General features: G+C 55.7%; 1 protein-coding gene across 3 annotated transcripts in view; it reads right to left on the minus strand.

Moving 5' to 3' along the window:
* FGF18 (fibroblast growth factor 18) overlaps nt 1-19527 on the minus strand; it is a 38525-nt gene that overhangs the window by 12077 nt on the left and 6921 nt on the right. Inside the window, exons 1-2 of one of the 3 annotated variants that reach the window (XM_064596578.1) lie at nt 12748-13252; nt 8023-8203 (exon numbers count right to left, since the gene is read on the minus strand). The exons of 1 other annotated variant lie outside the window; for it this stretch is intronic. In XM_064596578.1, the coding sequence (XP_064452648.1) occupies nt 8023-8203; nt 12748-12768 (202 nt within the window). In that variant the 5' untranslated portion in view covers nt 12769-13252. Of the gene's footprint in view, nt 1-8022; nt 8204-12747; nt 13253-19527 lie in introns of those variants that run through there. One more of the 3 variants, XM_045901432.3, reaches the window with a different exon arrangement.

The raw sequence follows: 19527 nt of genomic DNA on the forward strand, positions 1-19527 counted from the left end.
TTAATTTTATCTCTTTCCTGCTAAAAGCCTCCTAGGGATCTCCAACCCACTTAAAATCTAGCGTCTTCATGGGGACCCAGATGGTACACATGCTCCGGCCCCTACTGATCCTTCCTACATCCCACCCTCACTCACAGCCCTCCAGCCAACAAGCCCCTTTGCTGTTCCTCTCTGACACACCATGCACACTCCTGCCTCAGGGCCTTTGCACTTGCTATTCCCTCTACCTGGAGGCTGCCTTGCCTAGAGCTTCCCATAGAGGCTTCTCTTCTCTTAGGTTGCTACTCAAATGTCAACTCCTCAGAGAGGCCTTTCCTGGCTACACCATCCAATGTCTTACCGCCCTCCCCAGTCTAGCTCTACCCACCCCTGCTCCATTTTCCTCGGAGCTCTTCTCCAGATGGTCTTAGTTGCTATCTTTTTTTTAATTATCTGTCTCTCTCCACTGGAAGGTAAGCTCCACTACAGCAGACCTTACCTGTCTTATACACCACTGTGATTTCTGGTGCCTAGCCCATACCTGGCTCACAGGAAATGATCAACAAGTAAATTTTAGTAAATGCATAAACAGCTTTGTGAAGTAGATATGAGTAACACTATTTAGGGTAAGAGTTAAAGAAAACAAGATTCAGGGAGGTGAAGGGACTTGCCCAAGGGCACACAGCTGGTCAAAGCAGGGCAGATGTTGGGACCCAGTCTGACTCCACAGTCAATGCCCTCGGCCACTCCGCTCCCCACTGGCTGGTGCTACTCCTGCCACTCACTAGAACTCTGAGCTCCCACCCACCTGTCCCCAGCCTCAGGATTATTATCACATCTTCCGACTTGTCATGTGACAGAGGGGAAAACCCTGTTCCTCTCCAGGCCAGGCCTAGGTGACCTCCAAGGCCTCTTCCAGTTCTGCCCCTCTAGAAATATTATCAGTAGTCTACATTTATTTAGAGCTTATGATGTAGTGGGCACTATACGCATATTCTGTCACTCACAATATCCTCATAATAATCCCATGAGGTGAGAACTGTTATTATCATCCCCATGTTACAGGTGAGAAAACTGAGTCCCAAGGTTACACGGTGATGGAATTAAAACCCAGGCAGCCTAGCCCAGAAGTCTTGGTCTTATCTTGTCCACCACTCCCTTTACCTTCCCTCTGCATCAGTCCCTTCCCTGGGAGAGTAAGGGAGTAAACACCAAAGGCAGGGAAGGTCTTTGCTTTGACCTCACTTTCTTGATGCAGAGGGACTATTGGTAGAGATGCCCACAGTGCCCTTTCTATAAAAAACTCATGCTGCCTTTTTTTCCCCCTATTTTCTTAAATGCTTGAAGTAACAATGATAATTTAAAAGTCCCAACAAATACTTATTTGAGCATTTACCATCTGTAGGCACAGTGCTTAGTCTGAATGTGCAGTGCCTCATTAGACGCTCACAATCCTATGAGGTAAGGACTATAACACCCATTTTATAGATGAAGAAACTGAGGCACTGAGCAGATAAGTTACATGCCCAGAGCCACAGAGTAGGTCTTGAACGCTGGCAGAGTAACTCCAGAGCTAGTCTGAGACAGAGATTCCGAGTTAGGCAGAAGGGTACAGATACCCTGCAGGCCAGCCAAGGCAGGGAAAAGGGAAGTGACATTGACTGACTGACTGACTGACTGACTCCAGTGTGATTCCCTACCTGGGCCTCCCAGTGTGTGATCCAGGGCCTCACTTTGAAGACTTTTGGTTTGAAGCATAGGGAACAGCAGGGAAAGACACAGAGAGGCAGCTAAAAACCAGAGACACAGTGCAAAGAGAGACACAGGAGACAGGAACCAAAGAGAGGAAGCCCAAGGGAACAAAGCTGGAGAAGGGGTTTTCTTTTCCCCCAAGCCTCAGCCTCACCAACAGCCCCCCCTCCGGAAGACCTGCAGGAGCAGTGTGGGAGCCAGGAGCCCCCCAGGGCCCTGTGTGAGATGACCAGCAGCTGGCGGGCCACTATGGCTCCAGGGCTGACTGCACGGCTGGCCACTCTCCAGGTGTCCTCCAGCGAGGAAATGTCCTTGCCACCAAAGGCACGGGAAGGTCAAAGCAAATCAATCCTCCCTTCGTCCCTCCGAAGGTGGACCAGGTGGAGAGGAAGGGGCAGGGAGAAGAAATGCTTTCTGGAGATGTTTCCACATCAGTGTCCACACACACACACACACACACACACACACACACACACACACACGGCCTTTCTCCCAAAGTTCCCTTCTCCTAAAGTCCCCCAAGGAGGTTTGCAGCCCACGTGGGCTTGCTGGAAAGGAAGAGGGAAAAAATCAATAGGATTGATCAGGAGCTATATTTAATCCTAGCCATAACTCTAGGGTGGCTATTTCAGCTGCAGAGTCAGCGAGGTGTGGGTGACCACTCCTCACTGGGGACAGAAGTTATGGGACATGAGCTCAAAGGGCAGGGGTTTTGATGCCTCTTCCCAGCTGCAAGGGCCCTAGGGGAAGCCAGGTCTCTTGCTGCTTATACCCCCATTGCATGTTGCAGAGCTGGAGGCTGGAAGGATGGAGGGGAGGACGAGAGGTCGGGAGAAGAGGAGGCAGGGAGCACCAATTTGTGTGCCTGAGCTCTGTGCCAGGCACCTGCCCCAGGGGGAGAACTTCCAGACACACACGTGGCTCATCAAGCATATATCGAGCACCTGTTTGTGGCTGGCTCTGTGCATGGTGATACAGCAGCGAACCAAATAGACAAAAGCCCTCTACCCTCAAGGAGTTTGCATTATAACAGGGGAGACAGGGAGCAAAAGGCTAAATACGTAATAGAATACCTAGTAGCAATAAATGCTAGGAAGAAAAATACGTCCACAAGGAGACAGAGCCAGGAAGTCTCTGATAAGGAGACAATTGAACAGAAGCCTGAGTGAAATGAGGGAGCAAGCCATGAGGATATCTGGGAGAACAGCATCCGCAGGTTGAGGGAACAGCAAATGCGAAGAAGGCCCTTAGCCAGGAGCACACCTGGCCTGTTGGCTGGTGGGTGGGGCTGGAGCTGAGTGGGCGAGGAAGAGGCAGTGAGGCGAGGCTGGAGTGGTAATCAAGAGCCAGGCCATTCTGGGCTGATCCAAGAATTGGGATTTAATCCTCAGAGAGACAAGCGCCTTTGAGAGTGAAGTGACACAGTCTCACATTTTAGACTGCTATATGGACTATGGGCATCGGACTCAGAGAGTAGGGGGTCTCTGCAGCATCAGCCACACCAGCCCTTTCTCCTTATTCAAACACAGCCCTCCAACAGGTACCAGGATGAGGGAAATGGGGCCAGAAGACTCCCCCTCACTCTTGTCATCTGCTCAGCAAAAGGTCTGGAATGCCCCACACACCTTCCTGCGTGAGCCACACAAGTCAGTCCCAGATCATGCTTGGAGTTGCCCCATAATTATTTTATTCATTCACCCAGCAACATGTAGGTGCGGACCTGCTTTCTGCCAAGCCTTGTACTGGGCATGGGGACATGCAGAAGGGCCACTACTTTCAAGGAGCTCATGTTCTCAGGAGGGCAAGGCTGAGCAGGAAGGTGCAGGCCCATGCTGGGATGGGCTGCCTCCTCCTGACCCCACACAGCAGTTCCACAGCTGGAAACACAGACGAATCCATGCCTGAGCTCTCGAGGAAGCCAGCGGAGTGCTAACTCCACACCCCGCACGCAGCCCCCCAGTGAATGGTGAGGAAGCCCAGGCTCAGGGAGGGAATGAGAAGGACCCCAGGTCACACTGGAAGTTAGAGAACTAGATTCTTCCTACTCAGAGTCAGCCCCTGAGATGGAGCAGGGTCTCTGGCCTGGGAACAGCGTGAGGGCTGGGACCAAGTAGGTCTCACCACCGTATCCCCAGGGCTCAATAATTCTGTACAGCGAGTTAGGGACCCCAGCTCAAACGGAGAAAAGATCAGACCACACCTAGCAAGAAGGTCCAAAGACCCTGCCTCCTCGGGCCCAACAGGAGCCAGAGCAGGCCGACCTGCTGCTTGGAATCATGCCGAAGAAGCCTCTTAGGCCTACAGCTGACATACCAGGGCCCCACAGATGCAAGAGAGACCTGGCTCCTTCTGGGAGCCCCAGGAATCAGTTCCTGAGAGGGGAACTTCTACCAGAGCCCATGTGAGTACCCCCCACACCCATACAACAGCAGTGATTCAAGTAGTTACCATTCACATTTTTTGCTTTAATAATCATACAATCTGTGAGCATAAGAGATGCTCTCATTTCCATTACCCCATTTCACAGAAGAGCAAAGAGGATCAGAAAGGCTAACTCAGATCCGAGATCTCTAGCCCGCAAGTGATGGAGCTGGGTTCAAATCTTGTCCAATTCCGGAGTCTACATTCTCATCCCCTCAAAAGATCAACTTCCTGGCTGACACAGCCCCTCCAGGGGCCTGCCTGGGGGCTGTTCTGGGCACAGTCCTGGGAGGCTGGCCTACTACAAAACATTGGGTTTGGGGGTTTTCTTATCTTTTTTTTTTCTGAAGTAGAAAACCCTTTTTTCAAATGAAAACAGGAAAGAATATCCAGTCACACTGCTTATAAAGGCAGAGTTGCTCCCACACCGCCATTTCCACCACCAGGGTCCCTCCCCACTCCCTGAACGCAGACTCAGTTCATGTCCCACCCCGCACACCCCCCACAGACCCCCCATCCCCCATCCCCCCGGGCCTCTTCCTCTAAAACTCCACCTCTGTCACTGGCAGCCTGGCCCCTTGCAGCCAGGAGGACCTAATGCCTCCACACCCCGGGCTCAAGTGCATCAATCTCGGAGGCAAGTCGAGCGGGCCTTTCTCATCCTCACTTGGCAGAGGAAGAAACTAAGCCCAGAGCCAGACACGCTTGCCCCAAGCTCCGCGGGCTGCTCAGTGGCAAAGCGGCAACAAAAAACAAGGTGTCCTGCCTCCTGGAGCTGTTTCTGCAATAGGGCCACTGCCTACACGACAGAGGTGGCCAGGGCCAAGGGCAGGAGGGCCAGATGTAAGCATCCTAGGTGGGCAGGGTGGCCCTAACCAGCTCGTCAGCCGTCCCCCTCCAGAAACCCTTAGCTTCCTGGCTAGCACGCTTGTCCCTCCAGCACCTGGCCCACCTTCAGGCACCTTAGGGTGCTTGGGGGGAAAGCTTTGGGGAGCCCTGGGGAGATCCTCTTGCAGAACTACGGGGTGTGATTTACATCTATGCAGATCTCACCAAAGACTGCTCCCAGATGTAAAGATGTAAAGCAGGCCAAGAGCTCCTGGGCCAGCCCCAGACTAAAGTGGGCCCGTGCCTTGTGCCTGCCCTGAGTCTAACACCTCAGGATGTCACTGAATCTGAGATTCCGAGTGTCTGTCGGGATTCCAGATTCCAGGTGTTTCTGGGGCCCCTGTTTATACTTGGTGTTTGCTGAGGTTCCCAGACTGCATTATAGCTGCATATGAATGCAAGCCTCAGACCACATCATTCTTTCAGCCGCACAGAGTCCCGAGAAGGAGGGACTGTCCACTGTCTGGTGGGGGGGGCCTGGCCTGACTGGGGACTACTGGCTGCCCATCCCCCACAGGCAGGGCAGACCCCTACCGCAGCCCCATCCTCCAGGCTGGCTTGGCCACATAAATCACCCTCCCAATAATATTTGTATTGATTATCTAGATTGGAAGCCTCAATTGGCTCCATTGTCTCACTTCCTCTCCCGGGGCTCACAGATGGGGTCCCTTCGCCTCATCTGCGTTTCTAATGCAACACTTAAATGAAGCAGCCTAAGCAGCCAGCAAAGCCCCACGCTGCCCTGGCGGGGGCTTGGAGAAGTGATAAACATATTCCTTGAGAGAGAAGGATTCAATCTGGGGCCTGTGGGGCTCGAGAAGCCAAAATGGGCTAGTTCCTGGATACGCGAGGTGTGGCCCATCCGCACCATCTGGGCGCGCGTTAGAAATGCGGAGCTCAGGCCCCACCCCAGACCCACCAAATCAACATCAGCATTTAACAAGATCCCTTGGTGATTCCCAGGCATGTTAATGTTTAGGAAGCACTGCTCTAGTATGCAACCCTTGTATTGTACAGATGGGAAACTGAGGCCCAGAGGAGGCAAAGGGCCTGTCTGATGTCACACAGCACGTGCGATCCCCTGAGTCTCTGTCTGGCTCAGGCAGAGGAAATGAGAGGCAAGTAACTTCTGAACCGAGGGGGTGGCCTTTTTTGGGCTCCTCTCCCTCCTGAGCTCCTACCTCCTGTCTCAGGGCGTGGACAGATGGTTCAGACCAGGCCTGGAGGGGCCAGCGAGAGCTCCGGGGACTCCCCAGGAGGGCACCTCCCTCCCGGCCCGGCCAGCCAGCTGCCCCTTCCCTGGCAGCAACTGGACAGCAGATCCCAGGGAAAAGCGCCACCTGGGTCCGCCCAGCACAGCGGGGGGCCTGGAGAGACAGAGGCCCCCTGAGAGGCAGAGGCGGAGGACCTGGGAGACGTGGGGAGGAGGGACTGGAAAGCTGTGATCCGAGGGAGGGAGGCAGGGAGGACAGAGATGGTGGGGAGGGGGAGACAGAGAGAGGGATGGACAGACACAGAGGGGAAGGGGTGAGCACCAGGAAGGAGGGGAGAAGGACTGAGAGAGAGGGGTCGGGAGAAAAGCTGCAGTAGCAAGACTGAGAGGGGAAGAAGGGGAAAGAGGGAGGGAGGGAGGGGAATGGAGGCCCTAAAGAGTGATGGCACAGGGAGAAGGGAGGCAGCTGGCCTGGAGTCGGGGAGCCCAGCCCGGCGCAGCCCTGCCCGGCCTGGCCCGCCCCAGCCCCCAGTGACGGCGCAGCTGCCACACTTGGGCCCTACCATGAGGTCAGTCCTGCCCCGGGGCGGAGGGAAAATGAATGGGGTCCAAGATAAAAGGTCCAAGAAATTATTTGTCTTCTTGTCATGTCTTGACTGCAACGAGCAGGGGCCGGCGGGCAAGCAGGGCATCATCCCAGAACAGCCCAGACTGGCAGGCCCACAGTACACACCCGGGCCCCAGCCCCAGCCCCAGCCCCAGCCCCAGCCCCACGCCTTGGTCACCCGCAGCCCCAGCTCCCCTGCCCAAGGCCGGAGAAGGGGGGTGTGGGGGGCTGGGACACCTCCCAGAACCTGGCTTAAGAAGGCAAGGACCAGGGCCGCCTGGGTGGCTCAGTCGGTTAAGTGTCTGCCTTCGGCTCAGGTCATGATCCCAGGGTCCTGGGATTGAGCCCCGCATTGGGCTCCCTGCTCGACGGGGAGTCTGCCTCATTCTCGCTCTCTTTCTCGAATAAATAAATTTTTAAAATCTTAAAAAAAAAAAAAAGAAGGTAAGAACCCGTGGGGCAGGGTCAGTATTTGCTCAGCACCGGTCCCCAAAATCCTCTCGAGGCTCTGGGCAAGTGGAGTCCTGTCTGTTTCTCTCGCTGCTGAGGGTCTGTGTGAGCTGGGGGGTGGGGTGGGCAGGGAGGCAGGGTGTCTCATTCCTCCCAGCCCCCTCGCAGAGGCAGCATGAGGTGAGGGATGGTTCCCAAACACCCCAGAGGAGGGCTGGGCGGTTTCAGGGTCAAGGGCAGGCCAAAGGGCCGATAGCCCAAGTGCTACGAGCACTATTCCTCACAGGTGTACAAGCTCAAGCTCGCAGAGCACATACCCGTGCTCACACCCATGTGTGCCCATGTGCACCCACACTCACACCAGGCCGATTTCCGCACGGCCAGCAGCATCCAGAAAGCACTCCCTGGAGGCTCCCACCTCTCTGAGCACCTGCACCCGGGGCTGGTGAAGCAATGCCGTGGGGAGCAGCTCCTGGCTTTAGGCCGTGCCCAGGGAAGCCATGGATACCCACGACCTTTCCCGGCAAAGTGCTGAGCACTCCCCCAAGGCTCTCCAGGAGACACGACTGCCCCTGCAGTTTGCAGAGGAGGGGTGGGAGGGCCAGGGAGGCTGTGCCAGGAGCGAGGTTACACAGCCAGGGCCGGGCAGACCTGGGATGGGAACCCGAGGGCTGGGAGGCACACGGTGAGGGAGGAGGGGGCTGGCACCTACCATACTTGTCCCCGTCCTCGCCGCGGGCACTGATCCTGCGGCCCAGGACCTGGATGTGCTTCCCGCTGGTCCGGCTGTAGAGCTGGTACAGCCGCAGCTGCTTACGGCTCACATCGTCCCGAGCCCGCGTCTGGTTCTCCACGTGGATGCGGAAGTCCACGTTCTCCTCGGCCGCCAGCACCTGGCCAGGGAGAGCGGCATCAGGGATCTACCTCGGAAGTCCTGGGTGCCCTCACGTGGGAGCCACGTTCACACCGGAGAGCCAGGGCCCCGCTCCGGGCCGGCTCCGGGCCAGGCCCCCGCGCAGACCCGTGCCTGCTCTGTCACCATCCCCATCTCACAGATGAGGCAACCGAGGCTCAGAGAGGTGAGGCGTGTTGCCCGAGGTGGCTCAGCCAAGAAGCGGCGAAGCTAAGAAGCAGGCCTCGGTCTACTGGACAATAAAGCTTGCGCTGCCTCTCCACCAAAGCCCCAAATTAAAGCAAGAAGTACGGAGCGGAGGTTTCTCCTGTGACCTTGGGCACACAGACTCCCTCTCGGTGAAACAGTCGAGCAGAGCCCCTACCCTGATTACGTTCCAGGGTGGCCATGAGAATAAAGTGAGCACGTGGGGAGTAAAGGATCAGAGTAGATATGAAGATGGGAGAAGGATGAGGGGCATATAACTGCTGGTTGGGTGCACAGCAGGGAAGGACAGAGGCCTGGCAAGTCACCCTGGGAAGGAAAGGGCCAGAATCCACTGTCCCTTGGGCCCCAGGAGTTGATGCTGGGGGCTCTCCTCTCCACGACCAAGCACCCTCACCTGGCATTGGCCCACACCCCTGGCATCTCTTGCAGAAGACTTCACTTTGCATCTCCCACCAAAACTCCCTATCTCCCCAGAGGTTTAGTTCACATCTGACCACATCCTCCAGGAAGCTGTCTCTGGCTATGCAACATGCATCTCTCCAGTCTCCCTTCCTGAACATGACCTCTCACCTGGACAACTTGTAGCCACCTCCTCACCAGCCTTCTGTTCCCACTCCTGCCCCCTGGTTGTCTGGCTTCCACCAAACCCAAACACCTTGAGTAATGCTCCCCCTCCACACTCTCCGGGGCTTCCCATCACATTTAGACAAAGGTCCCTACCACGGCCTCAAGGTCCTCAGGATGAGTCCCCTCTTCATCCTTTTACTACTCTCTCACCTCCACTTGTACCAGCTGCCTTATTATGCCACTGAGCATTCCAAACACAAAACACACACCTGCCTCAGGGCCTTCACACTTGCTCTTCCCTTGGCTTCAGTGTTCTTTCCCAGATTTCTACATTCTGGCTCCTTGGCTTCTTTAGGCTTTCTGCTCAGTGTCACATCCTGAGACTGGCCTTCTTTGACTGTTTTTCTGAAGCAGCCCCCACCCCGTCACTCTCCATCTCTCTACCTGCCATGCTATGTTTTTTCCTTCTAACATTGACCAACCTGACGTAACATCTACTTATCTGGTTTTTGTCTGTCTCCCCCCAGCATTACATTGGCAGTACCATGAAAGCTGGGGCTGTCTCCTTCTTGCTTGCTACTCTATCCCCAGCATGCAGCACAGCAGAAACTCAAACATTTGTTGAATGCGTGAATGAATGAACAAATGAACACTGAAGAGATGTGGAGCCCTGTCATTCCATTTACTAAAATTAGGTTTTCCTAGGCCCTGCTAAATGTATGCCTGTCCCATCCCATCCTAACCATAAAGCTGAACAATTCTTGAAGCCCAGACAGTGTTCTTGGTTTGTTCTGTGTGCCCACAAGGTCCAGCATGATGCTGGGCAGGCAGGACCCCACTCCCATGAGAGCACAGCCCACTCAGCCTGTTGCAGAGCTCTTGGGACCAGGGCTGCCCAAGCATCTGTCTCACCTCTCAATCGGGAGCTCTTAAGGGCAGGGACCGTGTTCTCCTCATTACTACATCCCACGCCCAGCCCAGGGTCTCTGTCCCCAAGGTGACCTGTACATGTCCCCTGTGGCTAGCCTGGGCCCCACAGGCACTCCAGCTGGACCACATTATTTATCTTTCACTATCATCCTCAAGGTGGAAATATTATCCCACATTACAGATGAGAAAACTGAGGCCCCAAAGCTAAATTGACAAGGTCCCAGAACAAGCAATGGCAGAATTAGCCCCGAATTGGCTCCAAAGCCCCTCTTTCAGCCCCATTTTGCTGGGCCCCACTTGCCCCACCAGCACAATCAGGAGGAGGTCTCAGGGTCAGAACCCAGGGTGTGCCCTTCCCTCGCTAAAGGGCCCTAGGCAAGTTACCAACCCCTCTGGACTTCAGCTTCCCTGGAAAATGAGAGGGATGGCAATGGCATCCACCCCAAGGGCTGCTCCTCAGATGAAATGTAGAAAGTCTTAGAACAGTGCCCAGCACAGAGCGAGTACTCAAGAGGCATAACTAAGAGAGCACGTGGGGGTCCTTTCAGAGGCTCACAGTGAAGACCTGCAGACAGAGCCTCTCTGGAAATACAAGCAGACCACACCCCCATCCCTGCAGACAGGGCACACACTCAGTCTGGGAAGACGCTATTGCCCCGGACCCTCCAGACAACCCTGCAACATGGGAATGCTTATCACCTCCACTCAGCAGATGCAGAAACCAAGGCTCAGGAAAGTTAAGTCGGCTGCTTCCAGCCACACAGCCAGGGGTGCGGGGCCTGGCGCCTGGCCCACCAAGGGCGCGCACCCTTCCCTCTCGCTCTTCTCGATGGCCAGCCCCTGTTACCAGTTCACAGCCAGGGTCTGACACCTGGGACCCACCTCCTCTCATAACCCGATGCTCAAGGAGGGAAGAACTCCGTGCCCCATGAGGTTCACACCTGGTGGGCACGTGTCCTGAAGACCCCCCGCCCATGGCCCTCGACCTCCCCAGAATGACTTCCTGAGGTAGCCTGGCCTTGTCCCGTCCCCCAGGGGCGGGCCTCCAGCCTCCTTCCCTGTCCTCCAACTCTCCTCCTGCTCACAGGAGACCTTATCGACCAGAGGTCAAACCAATCTCCTTACCCCGGGTCCCCAAGGGGAGCTGCCCTGCCCCAGAAGCCAGCCTCCCATTAACGATTTTCTCCCTGGCCCACTGGACAGAGGCAGCGCGGGTGACCCAGGGTCAGCAGGGGCTATCCGGTGGCCCTTCCCCAGGATGCGGAGGGAACAATTCATCTTGCCCAGCTTCCACCCATTCAAGCCACATTCTGTGGTCACATCCTTCCCAAGGGAGGTAGCAGGGGTGGCCTCTGACACATAAACAGAGTCCATCCTTCTGAAAAGGCAGAGAGACCCCTGGGCTTGCTGGGCAAGACCTCTGGGGAGCCCCAGGCCTTTGCACAGGTCAGGTCCTCTGCCCAGGGCACCCTGCCCCCTCGGCCCAGCTGACACCTGCCCTCAGGTGCCTCCTCTGGAAGCTTTTCCTGCCCCCCACCCCCCCCAGCTGGGTTAGGGTCTCTGGACACTACACTATAATGGCTTATCATCCCCAGACGGCAGCTTGTCCGGCTCATCCTGGGGTCTCCAGCTCTGGCCCCAGGAGGTGCCCGGCAAGGTTTGCTAAATGACTGTGGCTAGGATGAGGGAAACCTGGAGGCCAAAATCCGCTCCAGCACTTACTACCCAGACAAGCAGAGTGTCCCACAGAGGGGTGGTAAAGGGCGTTCTTAAAGCTATCAATTGCTGAGCTTTCCTCTATTCCAGGCGCTCTGCTAGGAAGCCCTCTAGACGTGGTGCCTCCTTAGCCAGTCCTGGAGGTGGGCACCCATTGGAGCTCACTGCAGAGACTGGACCTCTGAGGCGCTTCTCCAGGGCCACGGAGCTGGAATGTGGGCAAGCAGAGCTCTAGCGTCTGCCTCAGGAACATTCTTTCCCTCCTGCTTTCCTGCTCACTGGGTGGCAGGTCACTGGGCCTGGGGGGAAGGAGGAGGGGACTGTATTTCAGGCCTTCCTGGAACAGCCGAAGCTGCTCTCCACAGGCTAACACCTCCCCCCCCCAGGGGCACAAGCATGTGGGGTGTCAAGAAGCTGCAGTGGGAAAAAAATGAGACTACTGCAGCTCTCACAAGGTGAGCAGGCTGGTACATCCAGGATGTGTCCTTGGGCAGAGGAAGGGACCTTTGTCATTCTGCCTTCCTCCCACCGCAGCTTCTCTCTTGGGCCGAAGCAGCTTTTCCCACAGCAGGATGGCCTGTAGTGGGGTCCCCCTGCAGCCCAAGACCCCCCATTAAGACCCTCCTCCAGCCAGCCCCTTCCCCGCCCTAAGAGCTTGGGCTCTGGTGGGAATATTCACTCCCCAATCCAGGAATGGCACAGAGGCATCAACGGCCACATGTCCCCCAGGGTGTGCCGAGGCCCCAGGCCCTGGCACAGACAAGGCGCCCAGTGGGACAGAGCCCCCTGCCTTTGGCCTGGCCTGCAGTCTCATCCTTGCGGACACAGCGCTCTAACACTCAGCGTGAGGCCGGCTCCGACTGCACACTCAGCCTGGCTCCCCACTGCCCACAGCACGGTGTCCACTCGGGGTCCTTCACCATCTAGCCTCTCCTACCTTCTGAGCCTCTTCCCTTAGGCAACTTGGGGTGAACCTTCCATGGGGTGAAAAGAGGTTGGGGTGATCTCAATGCCAGCTCCCAGACATCAACCCAGGTCCCCTCCTACCGGGGCCTCCATCAGCCACCCCTGCTCCGTCCGGCTGAAGATTTCCACTTCACTGACCCACTCCTGTTCTGAAGACATGTTTGGGGGCTTCTGCTTCTTCCCGGGCCGCACCGCCACCTTCCACAGACGTCCGCTGCGTCATGCATCACTTCGGCACACACACCACACACGTCCAACAAGATGACTAGCACGGACTGACCACCGATTTGTTTGCTTTCTCTAACGCTCAGCTTTCTCACTGGCGGGATGGGGACTGCGGATCACATTTACCTCAGAGAAAGGAACAACCACCACAACTGTTTTTCTTTTTTTCTTGTGTTTTGTTTTCTGAACAGCCACTGCTTATTGAGCATAAGAACCACTTTAGGTCAATGGTCTTACATAATTCCCAAAGCAGCCCCATGAGTCGGTGCGAGTATAGTCCCCATTTTACAGAGGAGGAAACTGAGGCTTGGAAAGGTGGCATCGCATGTCCAAAGAGGCACACTAGTGAGCAAAGGAAAAGGCCTAGAGCCCAAGCACTCCAGCACTTCACCCTCGCCTGCCTTCACTCTCCCCTCTCTCCACCCCCCTCCCCTCCCTCAATTCAGGATGCAACGGGTTCTGGCCATAAGCCATAGTCGGGGGCAGGGACTGGAGCAGGGATTAAACATGAAAGGGCTGAAGGCCTTGAGCTCACTCCCCCTACTCCAGAGGAGGATGGGGTCACACTGCCCCCTCCCGCCCAGGTCCCCATCCTTGAGGCCTCCTACAATCCGTGCCCCTGTCTCCAGGCAGCCTGCCCAGAAAGGGAGGGTCTCCTCGGTCCCCAGAGGGGCAGCCCACAGACTTCCGGCCACATTCCACCACCGCCTGCCTCCTCCAGCAGCAGTGTGGCCAGCCCCGCCGAGGGCTTTCAGAGCTTCTCCACGTTCTCAATTCACCCCTCCAGGAGTGGGCCCTGGTAAAGTCAGCCCTGCTCGCCTCCCCAAAATGCAGCTCCCCAAACTCTGCCTGGACTCAGGCCCAGGAGCTGCTGCCAGCCCCAGTGTGCTGTGGATTATTCTCTGAGAGGCTGAGACAAACGCTGGCTCCCACTTGCTGGGCACTTGCTTTGTGTCGGGGCCTGGGCTAAGCACATGGCAGGCATAGGCTCCCTCCTCCTCACACAACCTGGGCGGGTCAGAATGATTACCATCCCTACGACAAAGGGAGACACAGAGAGGCCAAGTGGCTTACCCACGATGTTGTACACAAAGCAACAGAGCCAAGATCAGAACCACCTCTGGCTCGAGAGCCCATGAATTTTCCCCAGCTGGCATCTGTGGACAGAAAAGGGAGGGGGAAGGCCAAGCCCACCCCTGGATGTGAATTTGGCTCCGATTCACGCTCCCATTCACCCCTCAGCTCCAGGCTTCTCCCTTCTCTCCTGTCATAGTCCCCACACCCAACCCAGCCAGAACAGTGACGTTGCAAAGGGCCCTTCCCCACCCCCAGCCTGTCCATTAAGCTCCCAGGGCTATCAATGTATTGATTGGTAAGGCTGAGGCATCAGCGTGGGAGGGAGGGGCTGCCACCCAAGGCGGCTGACTAGAAGCCCCACTCCCCACACATCAGCCTTCTCCCTGCAGATCGTCAATATGGGTACCTCCGGCAGTCAACCCTGAAGCCAGCTGGGGGAAGGAGTCAGGACCCCTAAAGACTCAAGTTCCCTTCTTTTCTTTCTTTTCCCCTTCCCACCAATCCCTGTTTCAATTCCCTGTCCCTTGAAGCACGTGGGTGGGGAGTGGTCCGGCATGCCTACAAGGTAATAAACAAGCCTTTTATTCCAGCATTCAATGCCCACCATGGCCTTTTACATCACCCCTATTCCTGAACTTGATGCTCTAACTGGCTCGGAGTCCCCTAAGCACATCAGGCTGTTATGTCCCATGTGCCTGCAACGGCTTTTCCAAACACACACACACACACACACATGCACACACACGCACACACGCATGCACACAGGTTCACAATGTCTTCACCCAGCTTGTTCCTACTCTAAGATTCAAATGGGGCATCTTCCCTGGTCAGATCCTCTGGCCCCCAGTCTGGTTTCATGGCCCTTCACCAAAGTACCCACGGCACCCTTGAGCTCCCGTACCCCTGCACAGATCCCTCAGATTCTCTCAAGTCCCCAAGGGCTGGGATAGGTCGTAAGCCCCCTTGCCCCAAGCCTGGTGTCAGAAGGGGCCTAAATCCAGCTGCCTGGCCCCAGCTTCTCTGAGGCCCCTCCAACTCACTGACTCAACACTCATCCTGCTCACCAGGTCTGTGCCAGGTGCCGCAGGGCCCTCGGGATGGGTCCAGCCTCCCTTGACTTCCAGGAACCACGAGCTGCTAGACAAACAGGCCTCTAGACACACCAAAGTCAAATGCCTAACTAGGCTCACATTTACTTAACACTTATAATGATCCAGGTGCTGTGCCCAGTACTTCCCCTGGGGTGACCACAATTCACCCCTACAGCAAGCCCAAGAGGGAGGTTTTCTACCCTAATGCCCACATTAAAAATGAGCCACAGAGAGGCCAAGCAATTTGCTCAGTCATGAGACTATGAAGTGGCCAAGGCAGGGTGTGATCTGCTGGGCTGGATCCAGATCCTGAGCTCCTATGCTTCCCTGTGAGCCCCATGGAGAACACACTGGGTCATGTGACAGTGACAAGGTACAAAGGGGTTCCAAGGCAGAGGTGGAATGGGGGTAAGGGAGGTGAATAAAGCTGCCCAAAGTGTTAGTCATCTCTTTGCAGGGAATGCTTTGAGGGAAAAGCTGAATGGATGCCTTCTTGGCACCCCCTCTAAAATCTAGTCCAAGGCCACCCATGCAGCAAGTGTCCCATAAATGTTTGCTGATTGCTAATGAGGAGCAGCATCATAACTGAGTAACTACGGCATACCTGGCCCAAGACATGACTTCAATTACACCTCCCAACAGGCCTGGGAGTGGTACTATCATCCCTATTTCCCATGTGATAAGGAGGCAGAGACTCAGAGAGGTTAAGGGTCTTGCCCAAGGCCACACAGCCTGAGAAGGGTGCAAACCTAAGTCCAAAGCCTGTGCTCTCAACTTAGACAAGAGGAGCCCTGAGGCCACTGATGCAAGGAATACATCCCTCCCAACCTTCCTCAGCACCCTGCAGAATGGTACGCACTTAACACACACGGAGCAGGTAAGCGATCCAACAACTACTGTTACTCAGTTATTTCCAGAGTGCCAGCCACTGTACTAGCTACTCTGTGTGCATTATCTCACTTAGCCCCCACAGTAACCCTTAAGAAGTAGGTCCCTCTCATCACCCCACTTTACAGGTGGGGAAAACTGAAGGGCAAAGGGTTGATGTTAAGAAATTTGTCCAGCAGCACAGACACGATTCAAACCTAGGTCTCTCCTATGCCAAAGCCCATGCATTCAAGCTCCATAGAAGTCAGCTAGCTCACCTCACTGATACTCGGGTGTGTAAACTGAGGCCCAGAAAGGGAGGTCATCCAATGAGCCAGTGACAAAGCCAGGACTGATCCCAGGGGTCCTGAGAGCGTTTCTGCCATCCGTGGCCCCATCTTTGGCACAGGAGCATTTTAAATGGCCCATGGGCATTATGCCATTAAGATGTCAGAGCAATAATCCACAAACATCTCCCAGCCCCTACCAGCAGGCCTGATTAAAGCCTGAGGGACCAATTTACCCACCAGTGTTCCAGAACAAGTCCCCACACTCAGGCCCAAAGTGGAGACAACAGGCTTCCACCTTCTCTGAGGCTCCGTGGCTCTCCCCCAGCCCGGGCCAGCCTGGCAAGGCCCTTGGCAGTGCCCTATCCCTGAGTGTCCCAGCCAAAAAATGGGGTACACAGAGGTGGAACAGAAAGCCCCTGCCCCCAGAAAGGAACCAATCCACATCTCCCCCCTCCTAGCCACCAGGAGGTGACAGTGCCCTGGGGAAAGGGGGCTTACCACACCATCACGGGTAGGGGGGCAAGGGAGCCCTCCCAAAACAAGAGACACGGGGGCTAGTACCCTGACCCCTGCTCTCCACCTGTAGGAGGCAGGGATTATTTGGTCGGTTGTTTTCTTTCCGTTTTACACATGCAGAAGCTGAGACCAGAGAGGTTAAGTAACTTGCTCAAGGTCATACAGCAAAGATAAGGCAGGGCAACCACTGGAACCAGGCTGGCACACCCCAGAACGCCCATACTGCTGTTTCATAAGCCTCGAGCCTAGAGCCAGGTGACCCAGAGTCGAAGCCCGCTCTGCCTCTCTCTTGCTGTGCGGCGAGAGGCAGGTTATTTCATGCCCCTGAGCCTCGCTTTCCTGTCGGCAGAATTCCCTGATCTCGGGCTGGTTGTGAGGCTGAGCCTCCATGAGGTGCGAAAGAGCCTGCCTGTCACATGGTGAGCACACCCTGCCTGGTGGTGGCTACCAGCATTGCTGTTGGCCTGATGGGCCTGCAGCCTGATTTCCCACACCTACACCTCTCCTGCAGAACCAGAAGGTCCTGCTGAGGCTAGGAAGTCTCCCCCGCTGTCGCCCTCCATCTCCCTTTGGGGGCCCACTGTGCCCTGAGAGCTACCCCAAGCCTGCTAACCCTGGTGGTGCCACCGCAAGATATTTTAACAATCCACCTCCTTAGCTCAGGCTGCAGGGATAGCTGGCAGGGTGCCCCCTCCCCTTCCCTGCTGGGAACGAAGCCAGGAGGGGAGTGCTGACTCCCCCAGGCCCTACCCTCCTAGACACCCACCTCTGGCTCTGGGACCCTTGCAGTCCAGAACATTCTAGGAAAATCAGGGCCTGCAGACTCCGAGTCAGGTGCCCTCCATCAGAGACACCTATCTGGGCTCTGATCATCCGTAGCACGGAGATCCTATCAATGAGAATCCAAGAGGAAGCGCTCCCTGAGAACCCCTAGCATGCCCCTTGGAACTCCATTTCCCCACCAGTATTCTTTCTGAAGAAGTCTGTCTGGTGTCATGGAAAGAATACAAGATCTTGAATCCAGAGTCTTGAGTCTTAACATTGGCCTTGAACAAATCCCTTCCCCACTCTGTGCCTCAGTCTCTCCAACTGTGAAGTAGGAATATTAGCCCACCTACTTCAGGAGGAAAAAGGACAGGAAGAAGGAAACAAGCTTCTGGATGCAAGAGCCTTGGAGTCTTACTTGGTTGGACAGAAGCAGGATGTGCCCCCTTTCCGTACTTCTCAGGAGGCAGGATCACAGGAACTCTCCCCTCTAGAATGGGAGCATCTTGAGGCCAGGAACTGACTAGTCTGGTTCTCAAGGCCAGCAAGTATTTGTTGAATGAATATCTGACTGGACACACAGATGGATGATGTCACTGTCTTAAGAAACTAAAAGTGCTACCCAACAGGACAGCTCTCCATCCTCCTCATGTCCCAAAGGACTCTGTCTCTGGATTTCCTATTCTAACCAGCTAGAAGAAAGGTTCTAAAACTCACGGAGGAAGCCAGGTGTGGGGGGTGGTCAGGTCAAGAGGGGGCGTGAAAGGAAACTTCAAAACTTGAACACACTGGGCGGTGGGTGAGAGAGGAAGGGGTGCTGTGGGAGGGACAAGGGGTGGGTGGTGGAAGCCCCCCCTTCCTGGCCCGCCTCAAGCCTGGCCTGTCTGGGGAAGGCCAGGACCTAGCCGAGCCTGGCGGTAGGAACAATGTCAGGCAGGTGCCGGCCAAGCTGCGTGAAAGGCCCAGCCCGGTGTCATTGTCAGCGCTCAGCCAAGTGCAGAAAAGCAATTTACTGGTCACGCCGCCTGCTCCCCTCGGAAATTTTTAAAATTCTTCCGATTTGAGCTATCCGCGGTGTCCCAAGTCGTGTGGAGAAGGGATTTTATTAAATTCCCAGCTTCCTGCTTCCTGGGGTGGCCAGCAGGGGCGGGGCTCACCCCATGGGGGGTAGAGGGGGGAGGCAGTGTCTGGCATTGACTGTTGTACTCTCTCGAAAATGTGGCTGGAGGTGGGGGCCCATTCTGGGCCTGCTGGCTGATGGAGGGGGAGAAGGAAGAGACCAGAAACTCCCCCCAAACCAGGGAGCGGGGGGATGGGAAGGGCAGAGGTATATCCATTTCCCAGCAGAACAAAGTACCCTCCTGTGTGAATGAGAATCTCCAAACCTCCTTCCACACCTATCATGTACCACTTCAGCCTCAAGGCCACCCATTTCACAACTGCTGAGGAAAGATGAGGCTGGGGCTCAGGCCCGGTCCACCAGGTTGCAAAGCTCTGAGCTCTTCCCAGCGCGCAGGGAGGCCTCCCCAGGCTCTGCTCACCAAGGGAGCTCCTGTCACCCTCTCTAAGCTTGGCCTGCTGGGAAAGTAGCTGCTCTCCCCTCTGCCTGCCTCAGCAGGGAGCACACTTCACACTCCCAGCAACGAACACTTGAGGCGCACCCCTCATCTCTACCTCGAATGGCCATGCCACCTTTGTTCCTAGACCATGAATGGGGACAGGAGCCTGCCGTTTCTTTATCTTTTAGGACTCATAGATGCTTTTGAAAATCTGTGGGGAGCTGAGAGCCCTCTCCAAAACATGAGCACATTTGGGCACCATTTTGGTGTGACATATCAGGGGCCTGCCTCCTCCATAATCCCATCCTTAGATACTCTATGTGTGCAGGGACCATGGGTTAAATACATCAGTCTTATGGCAGTTTGGATGGGGAAAGTCTGAAAAGATAGGAAGAGGTGAGAGGGGGGAGAGGAGGCTCCATCACCTGCTTGAAGTCCTAACCCAGATGGACCACCCAGCTCTTTCCTGAGAGGCTGGCTCCAGCTCTAGGCCAGGAGGTCGAGGTGGGATGCAGAGTCCAGGTTCCC

Source organism: Mirounga angustirostris, unplaced genomic scaffold (assembly GCF_029215605.1).
Source record: "Mirounga angustirostris isolate CCGP_5_RB_7025 unplaced genomic scaffold, mMirAng1.0.hap1 SCAF_7, whole genome shotgun sequence".
Classification (NCBI taxonomy): Eukaryota; Metazoa; Chordata; class Mammalia; order Carnivora; family Phocidae; genus Mirounga; species Mirounga angustirostris.